Below are 17,038 nucleotides of genomic sequence, written 5' to 3'. Positions count from 1 at the left end.
ATGTCCAGGCCAATTTCACTTCGACAGGAGTCACCAAGACACTTTGCCCATTGAGATGACCAAAGCAAATGTTTTAGACTATTTTTAAAGCACGTTGGATCACAAATGTCTCACAATACTTTAATTTACTATATTGTACCCTTTGCTAGTTCCAAGTCAATCTTTCAGACCTAAGAAACAGAAGAGACAAACTCAGTTACAACGTAAACCATCGGAGCTGAACCTTGGATGCAACCATGGCATAACACTAACTTATTCAATGGATATTTATTGAGCACTAATATTAATGCATTTCATTGCTGCTAAGATGCACATTTTTCACAGCTTAGGGGTGCATCTTACAGGAGACTGTGTCAATTTTATTGACAGCATTTCTTCTCTCTTAATGGTACATTAAAAAAGGGTGTGTTTCAAAAGCATCTTAGATTTGATGAAACAGGGACTCATCAATCTCATTAAAGTTGCAGTTCAAACCTTGCCTTCTCTGACAGGCTTCCTGGAGCACCAGTCTACGGTGGCCCATCCCCTACCCTGATTCTCTCCGCTTACTGATCGTATCACTATGGAGACCGTGGCTCTTGTATTCACTGCTATTCCTAGAGCAGCATCAGGCACCATTCCAGGGATAGTAGGTTCTCAATAGATGACCCTGGAATGAACAAAAGTTGCCATTTATTGAGCAATCACTACACGTCAGACCCTGAACTAAATGCTTGTCAGAGAAAAATAATCTCATTTATTCCTAGCAATTGAGAGGTCATTCTCATTACTGACTTTAAAGATGGGGCAGCAGGTAAAGTGGAGAAGCCCAGACTAAATGTCAGCTCAGCCTGACTTCAAATCCAGACACATCGGTGCCATGCTATACTGTGTATCACATGCAAAGCCTGGAAATGGGTCTGATTCTGCTAGTGGCCCAAAGATGTGAGGTAGGATCTCTGAAGCTACAGAGAAGAATAAGACTGTTCCCCCAAACTTGAAAGGTAATATTTGTCCACTGGGGATCACCACACTTCTCTGTCCTTCTATATGCTTCACGTGTAAGGTCCTGCGTTAATATGGAGCTGCAGGGGCCCATATTTCTTCCCAATAAGATCAGGAGAGGCTCCACAAAAGAGATGTATATTTAAACTTTGTGCGGATGGATCCCACCATTGGTGAGAGAGAGCACAGCCCATATAGGGGTTATCCTGAGTTATCCTGAGTGAGAGAGACATAGAGTATACCTGGGAAGGTGCTAGGAGAAAGGTGAGCATGAAGGTCTTGGGTACCATCCTGGGGGGTTTGAACTTCATTTCATATGATCAATGATCTTCGTCAATGACCCGTTTCAATGTGGACTTTATTCCATCCCAGCTGAGCTTCTCTCCCTGTCCTGCATCTCACTCAAGGATGAATGTTGAAATTTGGTGCTGTCAGTCCTATGTCAACTGATCGCTATGTCTAACACAGACCTCTAAGCCCAGTGTAAAGAGAAAATAAAGAAGAGTGACTGGAAAAAACAGTAACACAGGAGATTTGATTATAAGTCAGTCTATAGCGAGTCAGCTTAGATAGAGCCTATGAAATTTATCATCTGGGGGCTCCACAAAAATACTAAAGGATATCACAGACAGAATATTTCATCTAGGACACAGTTGGCAAACTACGGCTGCCATATTTTTTTCTTTTTTTGGTTTACTAACATTTATTTAGATTTCCAGTGAAAAGACTGTTTTGTATGGCTTTCAAGCAAAGATCGGTTTTTACATTTTTTTTTTTTTTTTTTTTTTTGCGGTACGTGGGCTTCTCACTGTCGTGGCCTCTCCCGTTGCGGAGCACAGGCTCCGGACGCGCAGGCTCAGCGGCCACGGCTCACGGGCCCAGCCGCTCCGCGGCATGTGGGATCTTCCCTGACCGGGGCACGAACCCGCGTCCCCTCCATCGGCAGGTGGGCCCTCAACCACTGCGCCACCAGGGAAGCCCTGGTTTTTACATTTTTAAAGGGTTTATGTAAACAACCAATCCCCCCTTCTACAAATCAAAGAATATACGACAGGCATGTACATGGCCCACAAAGCCTAAAATACTTCCATCTGGCTCTTTACAGGAAAAGGTTCACCACCCCCTGATCTAGAACTTCTCATCGTCCTCCTCCATTTCTGTTCAGAGTCAGGGCATTTAAGTCAGTGCTTAATGTCACTGGACACGGAGTGGACAATGGTAAGATCTATTTTCCACTTCAAACATTAGATTTATTGATTCCTTTTATGAAAATTCTAAAGTTTCAGCGATTATTACACTCACACACGTTTCAACTTTGTCTTTGATCTTTTTAAAAGGTGTCCTTCTCACACTTGAAGGCTTACTAGCTTTTGGCCAAATGCTGCAATGGTTTGATCTTCCTAATGCTGGTGATAAGTGGCTTCTGTAGGCTCAACAGCACCCTGGTCATTAAAGCTTACCCAAATAGCTTTCTTAATTAAAGACATCAGTTTAGTACATCAAGGGGGCGTAGCTGGAATCTTTTAAAAACTTAGCCTAACATTAAAACTCTTGAAGTTGCCCTTCCTCCAGGATTCCTCCTCCAGGATGGGAAGGGGGAAAGAAGAGGAGGGTTAGGGATTGTTTGAATCCATGAATCCAGCCTACTTTTGCTTTCCATCAAACAGTAATTCAATATTTACCAAAAGGAGATGTTTAGGTTTAGAGATTTTTACATGGCTTGTAGCTCAGCAGAGAAACATTTCTGGGTAACTTTGTGTATATAGATTGGAAATATACTTAAACATGACTCGAACATGAAAACTACGCTAGAACTACAGGCAACTTCTAATCACTGGGATGGGGGTCACCCAAGCATCCATGAAGTTGTTCTGCAGCATCTGGATGACCTGTGGCCTAGTTACTTTAAAAGCAAACCCAGGCCCCCTCACTAGGATGTCCAGCCTATATTTCTATCATCTCTGCTAAAGCATCTGTTGCTTTTCATCAGCATGAGCAATAAGAAGCAGAGCATGGAGCCATCTCTTAATTACTTGAAAGCGGGCCCTGCAGTTAGTAAGTTCTCCTTGGCACAGACGCCCATGGCTCTGAATGCCCAACTGGTTTGGGGTCAGCTCTTCATTTTATAAAGCAAGATTGATGCAGGCTGTCATGAAACATTAATATTTGAGATGCCTGCCATACACAAGCACTAGGCTGCTTAGGGTCTTTGTCTAGAAGATGTTTCTATTCCCATCCCTGCTTGAATACATGAACATTTTGCTTTGGAAGCTATGTTCTTTTTTAAGTCAAAAGAGGCAAGGGATTTTTTTCTTAAAGAGTGAACCATTACATTTAATTTAAAACATGTCCCCATGCCACCACCATTTCTAGGTAGTGAAGTTCAGGGGTAAGAGAAGTGATCCTGGGTTAAATCACAGCTTTGCCAGTTGACAGCTGCATAACTGCCAACAAAATCACTCACTCCTGGGACTTGGTTTATCGACAGTAATCATCTTGGAAGCACACAGCGCACCCACCACTTACTACAGATTAATTTGTTAATAATCATCAATGCTCAGCACCGTTCAGGAGGGAAGGGTCACTACTTCCTAAATTTACAGAGGAAGGAATGAGCAAAGGTGAGATAATCCGGAGAGAATGATCAACTATGACTGCTACATTTTCTCCATTATAAAATAATCCATGTCTAAATAACTTCCTTAGAGGGGTCAAGGTCGCACTGCTGTTGAGCTGCAGAGGCAAACTTCATACACAGGTCAGCTAGTTCCAGAGCACTTGTTCTTAACCACTAGAACTTTCACACATCTTTAAGATGTACGGGCTTGGCTGGCTCATCCAAGATGCATCTAGTTTTACTGTTCCATGGATATAATCTCACCTGCATGAGGATTCACAGGTGGCAGCTGTTCGAAAGACCAACTACTCGCAAAGGGGGAGGGAAGAGAAATCCGTACAAAGTGGATTTTGCAGCCTTTAAAGATCAGAGCATCGATTCAGGAATTGCTTTATAGTCTACTAAGGGCTCAAAAGATTTCGTGCTACTCAAGCATTTCCTGTGTTTATGTGTCAGACTACAAACCACTAAATCACTTAAAAAATCACAGCCTCAAAAAGGAGGAGAACAAGACAGCACTGGTTATTCTTTCTTCTGAAAACTTACTTGGCCACTTCCTATCAATTTGTTAAAAAATGATCATTTAATCTTTTTGTCTCCCAGTGAAATTTAATCTTCAGTCTCCCAGTGAAATATTTAAGCTTGTATTTGGTAACATCGTCCATGTTAAAGTCACCGAAGGAAGCTGGTGCCCATGGCGAGGATGGAGATGAGCAGGAAAAAAACCATCAAGGGAAGCAGGATTCAGGCATGGGTCTGACTGCCAGGTAACCGTTTCTCACTGCGCCTTGCCCTTCAGTGGAAGGCTTCAGGGAGAGCTATACCAGGGAAAAGGAAGGTCATGCAGTGACAGCTGTTGATGACCTTATGAGGATGACGCCAATGAGGAAGGAGAACTCTGGGGAAAACGTTTCTTCGGGGGCGTTGGTGGCTTAGACACCAGGTTTCAAATAGGACCAAAAGCAAAGTGAGGAATTGGGAAGTCAGACTCAAAGATGGTAAAGGACCATAATATCAAACCATCACTTTTGTATCTAAATCTTAAATACAGTAGACCAAACAAGTACTATGGGGGTGGGAGTGGTGCGGTGAGGAGTGAGCCTGAAGCTAAATTAGAAACCCCCTGGTTCCTCTAAATCACTTCACAAGGGAGAAGCCAAGGCCACCAGAGGTGGAGCAGCTTGCTCAGGTCTGACTTGGCAAAGATGAAATTAGAATGGAGTTTCTTATTCCCAGACACGATAAGCCTGGAAATGTTTTAACAGCGTTTAATCAAAATCCAAAGTCCATAAATTCTTTAAAAGTATACAGAAACTGAGCGGCCCGGAGACGCTGATTTTAACACTTGATAACTGTGTTTATAGCATTACATGATCTCTCTAGGCCTGGAATTCTGTTCGAAGACGAATCTGACCCAGAGTCAACATGCTGGTCTCCTGGTTTAAATACGAAAACACAAGGAAGTTCTGTACCCAGTCGTCGGAAAACCCCCAAACCAACTCTCCCTCTGCGATCGACCTTGTCTTCCGCGATGCCTGCTGCAAACAGCCTTCCCCCGGACTCACCCTCTACAATTTCAAAACTATGTGCAGTAGCCTTGGCCACCTGAGGGTGGTACAAAGGGAGGGTTAAGGACCAGAACTTAATGAAATACCGGCTCTACAAACAAGACTCCACCAGAGCGTTTAAAAAGTCATCCACCTCATTGTTTCCCAGGAACGGAACGAAATGCCACAGCTTAACGACTTTTCCCGATTAGAACCTTCCTAGGCTTCTGATTTAAGAACCAAAGTCTCACCAGAGGACACAAAGCGCGGGTGGGGGGAGGGGGAGGTGCTGTGGGCATCACCGCAGACCCTGGCTGTCCTCCGAGGCCAGGAAGGTCGGCAGAGTCCCCGTGGACCAGGTGTTACATCGACCCCGTGATGGACGGGACACCGGCTTTCGACACCGCCCCCCCGTCCCCCCCCCCCCACCGAGGGGACGTATTTGCAGAGCCGGGACACCAAGGCTAGATCTACAAAGGCAGGGATCCTGCCAGCCAAACGCGCCACAGAGCCCCGGCCTCCGACTCCCACCGCGGTTCGCCGCTCCTGGGGGCCCAGGCGGCCGGGCCCGGTGGTGGGGAGCTGACCGAGAGCGGCGGGCGCTCGGGTCCCGTTTTCCGACTGTGCCGTTTGGGCTGTGAGGGTTGGGTTGGTAACGCTCCTGCGCGCACTAAGGAGCCCCTTTTCCGCCGCAGCAGCCGGTGGAGGGACGGGAGAGCCAGGGGCTCGGGGACGCGGAGCCCGGAGCCGGGCGGCGGCGGCGGCGGCGGCGGCGGGTCGCCCCCTCAGGACGGCGGCGGGCAGGGGCGGGCCCAGGTCCCGGCGGCGGGGCGCTCCCCCGACCCCGCCGGCCCCCACCCGCGAGGATGCGCGCGGGGGACGGGAACCCGGTACCGCGCTCCGCTCGCCTCCACCTGCGGATCTGGGGCGCCGGGCCGAGGGTGCCCCGGGCCCCTTCCCCTTCCCCGGGGCTCCCGGCCGAGCGGTCCCGTCCCTGGAAAAGGACCCGGTGTCCAGCGAAGCGGGCGCTTACCCGGATAGAGGCGGCTCCCGGCGCGGGCCGCCCTCGCACGTCGGCCCGGGAAGGTGCGGCTGCGCTGCGCTGCGCTGCGCTGCGCCGGCTCCGGCGCCCGCCGAGCGCCCTGCACCGCCGCCCCGGCTCGGACTTCCTCTTCCTCGGGCTCGGCCCCGCCGCTCGGCCGCGCTCCCCGCTCGGCGGCCGCGCCCCGACCCGCCCCTCCCGGCGCAGGGATGCGGGCCCCGCCGCCGCGAGCAGCGGATCTGCGGTGCCTCCTCCCCTCTGCCCGGGCGAGAACGGTGGGGAGGTGGAGGGGGAGAGAGAAGGAGAAAGAGATTAAGCACTTGGACTTGTCTCTGGAGCGTTGCCAAAGAGAGCAGTCAAATTACAGCCCCCGGGGGAAAAAAAAAAGTTACCAAAAAAAAAAAAAAAAATCCCTGCTACTGTTTTCGCAGACACATGACTTTTCTTCATGTTCCGGGATCCTCAGGTTTAGCTTTCTCTTAGACGTGATAGTTTCCCATATGATTTTGCAAAAATAATACCCCGAATGATTAATTCGACATTTTAGTAGTAACACAGAAGCTCTGGGGTAATAATATGCACAAAGAGGGAGGAAGCTCACTGTTTTTCAGGCGTCATTACCCTAATGACCTCAGTTAATGTACCAACTAACCTTTGCTTAGAGAAAGTAAAAGTGGAAAAGGAGGCAAAGAAGACTAATCTTTGAAATAGCCAGATAGGTGTTTAAAGGCACCGGCTGTGTGTGCAGTGAGATGATGACCTGAGTCGAAGGTGCCTAAGATGAACGTCAAAGGCACGCGAAGTGATTTCTCAGCACTTACCTCCCTTCAAAGGCAGCCTTATGTGTTTGCCTATTGACTCCATTAGGTTCTGTAGTTCTTAAGAATGCACTCTTACATGACTTGTTCACAGCTCTTCAGCTTTAGCGGTTACGAGCTGTGTGGCCTTGAGAGAATTATTTAACCTCTCTGTGCCTCAGTTTCCTCATCTGTAAAATGGGGATAATGATGACAGCGCCTACCTCACAGAGTTGCTTCTTGTGATGTAAATAAGCTAATGCCCAGGAAAGGCTTAGAAGGTTCCTGGCACACTTGCTGGGTAAATGTTAGCTATTATTGTTGTTGATTTCCCCCTTTTATCTGCTCTGATGCATGAATACGGTTATGAAAATTATCATAAAGATATGAAATAAAATAAGGTTTTGAGCAGTAGGGCCACACAATGTCGTAATTCTCTCCCTACAACGTGCAGTTTGTATTCTGTTTTACAATTTATTTTGTCTCCACAACTGACTTGCATTACCTAAAGCTATGAGACTGGGTTATGCTCGGGGTCCATTTACCATGGAAGATTTGCAACGCAACTCAAACAGATTTTTGCCATCTTCAAAGCATGGTTTCCGTTGATCTTGCAATACCCTTGTGAGGTCGGCAGGACAGGGGCTAGTTTCTTTTCACAGACAGTACCTGCAGACTCAGGAGGCTGAATCAGACCCTTTCCAGTACCCAGAGCTCACACAAAACCGTGCCTGTCACACCGTCTCTCGATGTTGTTACCTTCCATGAAGTGAGCAGGCGCCCATCACCGTACAGCATGTACCACATTCATGGTCTCTATCAATCCTGTGAGCTAGGTGCTGGCCCTCATTTGACACTTAGATTCAAAGACCTTAGTTTCAAAGAGCCTAACTGATGTGTTAGTGTCTGACAGATGGGGTTTGGGGACCACTTGGAGAGGAAGGGAGGAGAAGCAGGGTTTCCTGGTTCCCTGCAAAATGTGCTCTCTGCTTCCCCACTCCCCAGCCCCACAGAGTCACACAGATGACTTAGCACACATGACTTAGAGTAAAGCAATTAGTGAAGTGGTGTGACCATCGGCTGCAGACTCTGACACTTGCTAGCTGCACATAACGATTCTGAACTTTGGTTCTTTATCTACCTAATGGTTATTATATTTCCTGTCCAGCTCACTTCATTTCACCTCAGTGTATTGATGAGGTGGGAGGTGGCTCCTGGAAACAGGAGTGTGAAATCTCTTTTGTTGATGCTGTGTGCCAAGCATAGCATTAGGTATCTAACCCGCATTATTACTCCTGATTCCCAAATAAGCACATTCTGCCCTTCACGTCATTAGAGAGTGACCTTGAAACCGCCTGGTCTGACACACCGTGTGTCTAGTTTATCGTGTGTGTCCTGGGCTTAGGTCAGCTCTTAACTCATGGTAGATATAAAATGTTCAGTGGGTGGATGGGTGGAGCGACAACATGAGTTGTAAGTGCGACCGCGCAGCGGCCCCTGTTGTGATGTGCTGCTCTCCCCCTCTGTGGGACATAATCCAGTGGAATGGCTTTCCAATGATTCATCCAGTACTGGGAAAATTGTTTTGGTGAAAGGTCTTCCTGTTGCTATTATTAATATCAGTCAAAGTCAAAGAAGGGAAACAAACCACTTAAAGTATCTGTAAGAAAGAGACTTTAATGCAGGGAATTGTCTCCACAAGTGACAGAAGAACCAAGAATCCAACTGGAGACAGTGAGGCAGTCCAGAAATTAACAATAGTGGAAAGCCACCATCACCCGTGGCAGAAAGGGCGGGGAGAGGGGTGTGTTACAGATGGGAAGTATCTGCCCAGTGAAATAGCCACCGTCTTAGACACTGGCAGGGAGGGGGAGAAATACCTGTTTCCTCCCTTCCTTCACCCTCCAGTCCAGTACCTTGCATTGGATGAAGCCAGCTGACAGAGGACTCGGAATACTCCGCTTGCAGGGACATCCCCGCTGCCACCCTGCAATCTAGTGATACTGAGCAGGAAAAGGGGCACGAAAGATCTAAAGGCAACCAACCTAGACCTAGTAGATCCCTCAAATCATACCCTTTTCTTTCCTGAATAGATCAGATCTAGAAGAAATGTTTTTGCTTTTTGAGATCATTGAGTATCTCTTACGGTTTCTCAATCATCCCTCGTACAAACCTATAACCCCTAAATTACATACAAGGTCACAGCCATTCAGGAAGTTTCAGTGACTTGCTCAAAGCCACACACTCTATGTGGCAGAGTGGGCTTCAGACACGGGGCTGTGCATTCTGGTTCTCCATGTGTCCCACTAACTCAGCTATTTCTAGCGAAAGGCAATGCGACGAGACACAGTCTCGTATAGACTCACATTTCAGGGTCACTGATCCATGCACACGTAGGAGTTAATGTTTGCAAAGCTTACAGAGTTAAAAGGCTGGGTCATGCCTTGCTTTCATTCTATGACTTTGGGTGATAACTTTTATGGTGCCGATGATGGCTGCACTCAATTTATGATCACCCAAGATCAGAAATACCCTGTCCACTAGATTATAGGAGCACCTCAGAAAAAACACAGGTGGCATTTATCCTTTTTAACTTTCTAAGCTATTTCTATTTCAAATTTGGTTTGAAAAAGATCTAGAACATTCTGACCATGTCAAAGTATTTGGGGTAAGAGAAGGGACTTATGGCAGAGTCTCATGTAGGGAAGACAGAAAACCAAGAATGTAAGCAAATGCATCGTGGCTTCAAATTCTCTCCAGTCAGGAGTGGAGATCAGAGTCGATGCTGGTGCTGGCATTCCTGTCTCTCAAGCCTCTAATCAGCTAGAAGATTTAAAAATCAAGAAGTTGTGCTTACCCTAAAGAGTGAGAGGTAAAATAATAAAGGTCCCTAGTTATTAATGACTAGCTAAGTTGGGCTTAAAAGTAGGTAGAGGAGGGACTTCCCTGGCGGTCCAGTGGGTAAGACTTCGCCTTCCAGTGCAGGGGGTGCGAGTTCAATCCCTGGTCAGGGAGCTAAGATCCCACATACCTCATGGCCAAAAAACCAAAACATAAAACAGGAGCAATATTGTAACAAATTCAATAAAGACTTTAAAAATGGTCCACGTCAAAAAAATCTTGAAAAAAAAAAGTAGGTAGAAGAATTCACCAGAAATCCTGATACTTCAGAATATCCGCATTGCTGGCTTACAACAGAGCACCTAAATTTCCCTTTACTAGTGCCTAGTGGCTTAGGAGCTGGTGTCCAGGAGGCAAGTGTAAATTCGTTATCTATCAAGGATAATAAATATAGTGAAGTGAACCCATTATCGGGCTAGCATAGTGAGGGCATCAGATTCCTTCAAAAGCATAATCACCTGCTGCTAAAGAGGCCCCAGTAGAGGAGGAGGTCCTGAGATATCAGCCAGAGCAAGGAGTCGGCAAAGAAGCACCAAGAAATGCAAAAAGCACGGCAGAAACGTGCCAGGATAACAGAAACGTGTGAAAATAAGAACTGTAAATAGCTCACGGCCACCATCATAATTTTATCTGTTCCTTCAATTGCCTAAACGTTCTCAAGTTTGATCAATATAGTAAAGTAAGATGTACGTGCTTTATAAATATTGATATCTGCAGGAAAAAATTAACCAAAGCCAATATTATTGTATGCAGATGGCCTGAATATCTCTGTGGTACCACCATTCTCAGTGGTATTATACCAAAATAAAGCATCACTGGACAATTTATGCTTCTGCTTTAGAAGTAGCTTTATTTTCAAGTTCATAATAGAGTACACATTTGGAAGCTCTTGTAATTTGATGTATTTTTTGAGCCTTTTTCTCTGTCAGATGTGTTAGAGGGAGGAGTTACTTCCAACTTTATTTCTCAAAACAACTATGTTTAGAAGTTCCCCTCAGGAAGAGTCCTTTGGAAATGGAGGGGGGTGGCAGTGTTTGGTTGTCCCAATGGAAGGGGGAGTCTACTGGTGGTTAGCTGCCAGGGTGGCTAAACTTTCTGCCATCTGGCACAGTCCCGCACCACAAAGTTTTGTCCCATCCTAAATACCAACAGCATCTCCTGAAGTGCATGGGGAAGAGTCCCTTTAGCCTGGACATCTCAAATTTAAGCTCTTTCAGGGACCAGGCTAGGAAGACGTAAAATATAGTAAGATTAAGGTTTTACTGTGCATGATGTTTCATTAAAGGCCACTGGAAACACAGGGACTCTAGAATATTGGGCAGAGGCAGAGCAAAGGACCAGTGATTGGCGCCTGTTGTGGTGATGCTGGTCCCAGGGATTCCTGGGTCCCATCCCTCCTCTCACTCAACCACGCAGGTTGTTTAGACCTTATTTGCCAGTTGGAGTGTGTGGATTGAAGGAAGAGCACATCTGAGGCTCAGTTAGTACATGAGCTAACACAAATTAGGAGGGGAGAGATTTTTAGCCCACTGAAGCCCATACCCTTCTGTGTTGCTACCTTCAAATGGAGTTTAGTGATTATCTAGTTTTCCTTTCTTCTGTACAACTTTAGACTTAGCCTTACTGCCTGTGAGAAAAGATCTGAATGTCAAGATCTGAATGTATATGCTGTAGAAAGGAATAAAAACGGAACTACTTTTAGAGAACAAAATGATCAGCGGAAAAGGGGGAAACGCCATAATTATTCTTATTCATTAATGCCAAAAAAAATGGTCTTTGAGACTGTATATTGGCAGTTCTCTTTCAGATCCAACATCATCTTAAAAATAATTATCCAAGGCTTCCCTGGTGGCGCAGTGGTTGAGAGTCCGTCTGCCGATGCAGGGGACGCGGGTTCGTGCCCCGGTCCGGGAAGATCCCACATACCGCGGAGCGGCTGGGCCCGTGAGCCATGGCCGCTGAGCCTGCGCGTCCGGAGCCTGTGCTTCGCAACGGGAGAGGCCACAACAGTGAGAGGCCCGCGTACCGCAAAAAAATAATTATCCAGGGCCATAACTGAGGTCTCTGTATAACAACTCTTTAGAAGCTGCTGGCAAATTTGGAGACTTTGGATATTCAGTAGAATGCTCTTCTTTTTTTTCATTTCCATTTCTAACAGTGGTAGGCTGTTTCTTGAAGGATAAAAAAATACCTTAGTCCAAGCAAAAATTCTAGAAGGAAAAGTTCCAATGAAACCAAACTTTCAAGATCGTTCTTGCATCAACTGCAAACTGTTGTTTAAAATGTTTGGGAATAGGAATAAAATGATCTAGAATTGGGTTTTCATATAACAGTTAATAAGTTAAACTATGAACTTTTAAATAGCTCAATCCTGTAAGGCAAATTTACAAAATTAAATCCCATGAAATTCTCAAAAAAAAAGGAAAATTCATTTTGAATGGGGAACATTGATATTTGAAAGTATGAAGCCCTAAAATTTAAGAAGAGTTTAATAATGGAGGAAGCAGTTATCAGTAGGCTTATAACACACAGTCTTTGAAGGAAGTGTGATGACACAGGGGAGCAAAGGTAAAGGAAGCAGTGAATGGAGAAAGATTGAGATTTTGCTTTATTTCTGGGGAGCTCCTTAAAAAATGAGAACTGATGATCTCGTTCTAACCCCAAGATACTTTCAAGTTAGCACCTTCAAACTTTCTGATTTGCTAAAATATTATGGTAAACTGAGCTTTTCTCATATATGTAATTTATAATAAACATCTCAAACTTACGTTTTTCTCCAAATTCTTTTGTTATTAAACTTAGGAACAATTTTATTCACCACCTTTACCAATCAGATTCTATTAACATAGAGTATCCTGGATAAACTTAAGAATTATTAAGAATAAATGAAATATTTTTAATGTATATTAGTTTTTTCATGCTTGCTCTGTGAATATACCTTGAATATTAAGAATCATGTGTTGCATCCATTAAAGACTGGTGAGATCTCCTAACTGTTTCTCTTGTATCCCTACTCTCGTCAGAAGAGAAATGAAATCCACCTTCCCATCACAATCAAAATTGCATATGTATTTCTGCCTCTTTGTACAGATCTCTTCTTTCTAGACTTCTTTCTTTTTTCTTTTTATTTCTGAGCCCCCTCCCCCTCAAAAAGTCAACTTGATTTATATTGTCAAAATCCTTATTCCCATTAGTGTTTTCTTTCCAGCTTAATTCTGCGAAACCTGACTACATGATATCAACATATTGCGTATGAATTCTGAGATGTTCCGCTTTTCTTTGGAATTTTGTGATGAAACAAATTAACCAGAAACCGAACAAACGTCATGCTTTTTCTGGATTTGTTACATTAGAAATCATTCTTTTAAAAACTGGTTTCTTCATTTTTGTAATTTCCCTTGACTTATTCATCGTAGTCGGACAACTGTCTTAGGTACAGACCAAACCCTCCTACCAAATATCTAGACAGAAATATGATAGAGGATGGAAACCCCACAAATTACATTACATTACTGTGTAGACTGGAGTTCTTTGTAATGCGATTAACTCCAGCCACACCCAGGATACTGGTTTCAAAGTAAGTTTTTCTGTAATTACAGAAGGACTTTGTTTATGGAGAACCCAGTTGCATGATCACTTTCCAGCAACCAAATACTTTTCTGAGAGTTGACTCTCACATTCCCAGCAAGATGTTTTGAGCTCCTGTTCCTTTTAGGAAATGCATCCTTTCACCTTTCAAGAACAGAAGGGGTCTTTTAAAAGTATTCAGCAAGTTAAAAAAAAAAAAAAGACACACTTGATGTGGGCTAATTCAATTAATAAACGTCTCCTGTAACCTTATAATTAAAAATATCATACATCATGACGAAGCACTGTCATCTGTTCTTTCCAGTCCTCTTACTCTGGCTTTACTTCAATTCCTCATCACATACTTCCCCGACAGGGCAGGTCCACTTTCAGGCTTCCATGCACTCTGCTCAGTGCTGCTGCCAGCCTGATCTCAGTAGGACACTGTTTGCATAGCTAACAACACAGAAAGGACCCTCATATGGTGAAAAGCAAAACCAAGCTGTGTGGGCGGGAAGGACTTTAAGAGTGTTGACCCAGAGAGTACTCAAAGACTCGAGCCTTCTGAGTAGTGAGGAGACTTGCCCAGTGGCCTACAACGTGGACTTCTCTCTGTGCACTAACCCCTGGCCACTGCTCTTCCCAGGCCAGGAGGCGTCTCAGGCCCCTTTCCCCCGCCGCCCCCCAGTGCTGTGGTCCTGTCCAGAAAGGAAGCTCTTCCCTGGGCTGTCACTCGAAGCTGGGGCAAGTGGCTTTGCAGAGCTCATTTGGAGGAGAACACGCCTAATTAAATGTCAGCATTGCACAGGGGTGAAGTGGAAAAAAAATGCAGTTGAGTTTAGGATTATAGTGAGGAAGTCTCTCTACTTGCACACTTAACTTTGAGAAATTGTAACTCGACTGAGAGTTGATCTCTGAATTATATTCTGTTTTATCTCCAGTGCAAGGAAATAATCAGCCTATTGTGGATTATCATGGAATGTGGCCCAGTTAGGTACCTATAAGCATCACCAAATTATCTTAAATCAGGAAGATGAAAGAAGAAGGGCTTGACAGGCTTGGGACAAACATATTTCCCTGAAAAGAAGGTGACGGATGTGAAGCCTTACAATGTCAGTCAATTTGTTTTATAAATTTCTTAGTAAGAAAGACTCAAACACTTTACTGGGTTGTCTGCATACTATTTGCCATTTGTTGTTTACATATGCACTTATACTCAGTGCTTTAGAAAACTGTATATGAGTTATCCCATAATGTGGATATGTTAAGTTCGTATTTGCTGACTTCACAGTATTATGTGTTCAAAGAGCCCCTCAGGACGGTTAAAGAAAAGTGCTTGAACCAGGGGACGCCACCCTCAACTTGATACTCACAGTGCACAGACAAGGGAAGGAACACCTGTCCTCATACAGGAGAGGAAGTGTATACCTCTCACGTGAACATCGGCCACGCCTTGAACAAACTTCATTGGCTCCCTACTTTACAATCCAGTTCAAATTTCTTAGCCCACTATTTAAGGCCTGTTAATCTAGCCCCTACTGACCACCTTGTCTTTTATCATTATTATAATTATTCCACCCAAATGTTTCAATTAACCAAATCTATCAATAAGTAGTATCCCCATATTATATGATATCAGGTGAATTTCTGTGTTTGTGGCTGAGATGTGCTTTCTTGTGTTCTTTGAGGAGACGTGCTGCCCTTCCTCCAAGGAGAAGTTTTAATTCCACTTCTTGTAATGGGTTTTCCTAAACACTCCAGGGATAAGCTCCCCGCTCAGAATGTCCAAACCATGCTCTGCCTACATCCTCTTCCCCTAAAACTGCAACAGGGACCAAACTACTTTACTGGATGTGTACTCAACGTGTGGTTATTGACGAGGGTAAGATAAGACATATGAAACAGTTAATTTCATAATGGTCAAGCTTGCATGTACACATTTTAAAAAAAACCTTGACAAACAAAATTAATATAATTGAAGGTGGTTATTCATATAATACAATGATTCTTTGATGGATTCTTTAAAGTCAGAGCCTCTCTACTGAAGTATTTTTCACTAGATGGCTAACTACTTGGCAGATGCATAGGGGATAAATAGCTTAAACTAGATTAAGAGTACCTTTAGTGCATTACTCATGTCCCTCTTCATAGAAGAAGGCATTCTCCACGTGGCCATAGAACTTTCTGAAATTGGAAAGTTCTGTTCAATGAATGAGACGATGCTGTGAATCCATGGCTGCTACATCTGAAGTGCAAAGCTAGTAAATCACAGACTGACAGAATTTTTCAGAACTGGAAAGGAACAGTCTAGTGCAAACTTTCAAACAATTTCCAAAATAACCCGTGTCAAGAAAATAAAATAAAAATGCCAATTTATTTGTAGATGACTAAATATGTGGGGCAGTATTTTTTTTTGTTTTTTGTTTGTTTGTTTGTTTGTTTGTTTGTTTTGCAGTACGTGGGCCTCTCACTGTTGTGGCCTCTCCCGTTGCGGAGCACAGGCTCCGGACGTGCAGGCCCAGCGGCCATGGCTCACGGACACAGCCGCTCCGCAGCATGTGGGATCTTCCCGGACCAGGGCATGAACCTGTGTCCCCTGCATCGGCAGGTGGACTCCCAACCACTGCGCCACCAGGGAAGCCCTGTGGGGCAGCTTTTATAACTGAATTCTGCTGTGAGAAGAGAAAGACCCAGTCACATAAGGATCATGGTCTATACAGCAGCTTCCAGTGTGTGCCTGGGTTACAGCCGGTCACTGCGGGAGGGGAGGATGGCTCTTTCTCAGCAGATCTGTCAGTAGAGCTGTCACCGTGAGGAGGTGAGAAATACCATCCACACCAGCCCATGAAAAGGAGGAAATGCTCAGCGGGTAAAGGTACTTTCCAGTGAAGGATTTTTTTTTTTCCTAAAGAGGTGGGAATGTAACATTTTTACTGGAAAGGCCCTACACTCACTTCTTGGGCTTGGCATAAGAATGGTGCAGGTAGAAAGATGTGGTCTAGTATTGCTAAAGTCCCCTCATTCGCTGACCTCTTGGAGGAACTTGATGTAATGGCCTGCCTGCCTGAAAAGTAGCTACATTCTTTCATTCATAGGTAAATTCATAAGTGCATTCACTAATTCATCTGGTATTTGCTGAGCCCCTGTATGTGCCAGGACTGTGCTAGGCACAGAGGAGCAAAAGAGATGCCATTCCAGTTCTCATGGAATGGCCATATAATGAGGAGAATCCATTTCAATGACTTAATACCCAAATCAGTATCAGTTGCCCACTGTGGAAAGTCAAGGATATGAGGATGGATACAGAGACATCTATAACCTACTCTAGAAGTTCAGGGGAGATGTCCCTAAAATTGTCCTTTGAGCTGGGGTCAGAAGAATGAGGAGTTAACATGCCAAAGGAGAAAGGACAAAGACGAAGAGAATGTTCCAGGCAGAGAGAACCTTTGCAGCCAGTACAAAGCCGCTGAGGCAGGAGCGGGGAGGCACTGGGAAGAAGGTCCGTTTGGCTGGAAGGCCTTGAGTGTGGAGGGGACACAACTCAGAAGGGTGTGGCTTGGAAGGAGGCAGCGGGTGCAGCTTA

The 17,038-nt window shown here is 44.9% G+C and overlaps 2 protein-coding genes across 2 annotated transcripts in view; one reads left to right on the top strand and one right to left on the bottom strand.

Annotated features, from left to right (window-relative positions):
* Positions 1 to 6,274, bottom strand: part of PLEKHG1 (pleckstrin homology and RhoGEF domain containing G1) — a 222,890-nt gene extending 216,616 nt beyond the window's left edge. The window contains exon 1 of the mRNA XM_029223863.1: positions 6,182 to 6,274. The gene's annotated coding sequence lies outside the window, so the exon portion shown is untranslated. The remainder of the gene's footprint in view (positions 1 to 6,181) is intronic.
* LOC114895919 (proline-rich protein HaeIII subfamily 1-like) lies at positions 4,265 to 6,506 on the top strand. Its single transcript, XM_029223547.1, has 3 exons — positions 4,265 to 4,368; positions 5,658 to 5,796; positions 5,844 to 6,506. Exons 1-3 carry the CDS (start codon positions 4,265 to 4,267, stop codon positions 6,504 to 6,506), a joined length of 906 nt encoding a protein of 301 aa, XP_029079380.1.
* The last annotated feature ends 10,532 nt before the right edge of the window (positions 6,507 to 17,038 follow it).

The sequence above is a fragment of the Monodon monoceros genome, unplaced genomic scaffold (genome assembly GCF_005190385.1).
Source record: "Monodon monoceros isolate NGI ecotype Baffin Bay Population unplaced genomic scaffold, NGI_Narwhal_1 Super_Scaffold_15, whole genome shotgun sequence".
Taxonomy (NCBI): Eukaryota; Metazoa; Chordata; class Mammalia; order Artiodactyla; family Monodontidae; genus Monodon; species Monodon monoceros.
This window is presented reverse-complemented; position numbering and strand designations above follow the sequence as displayed.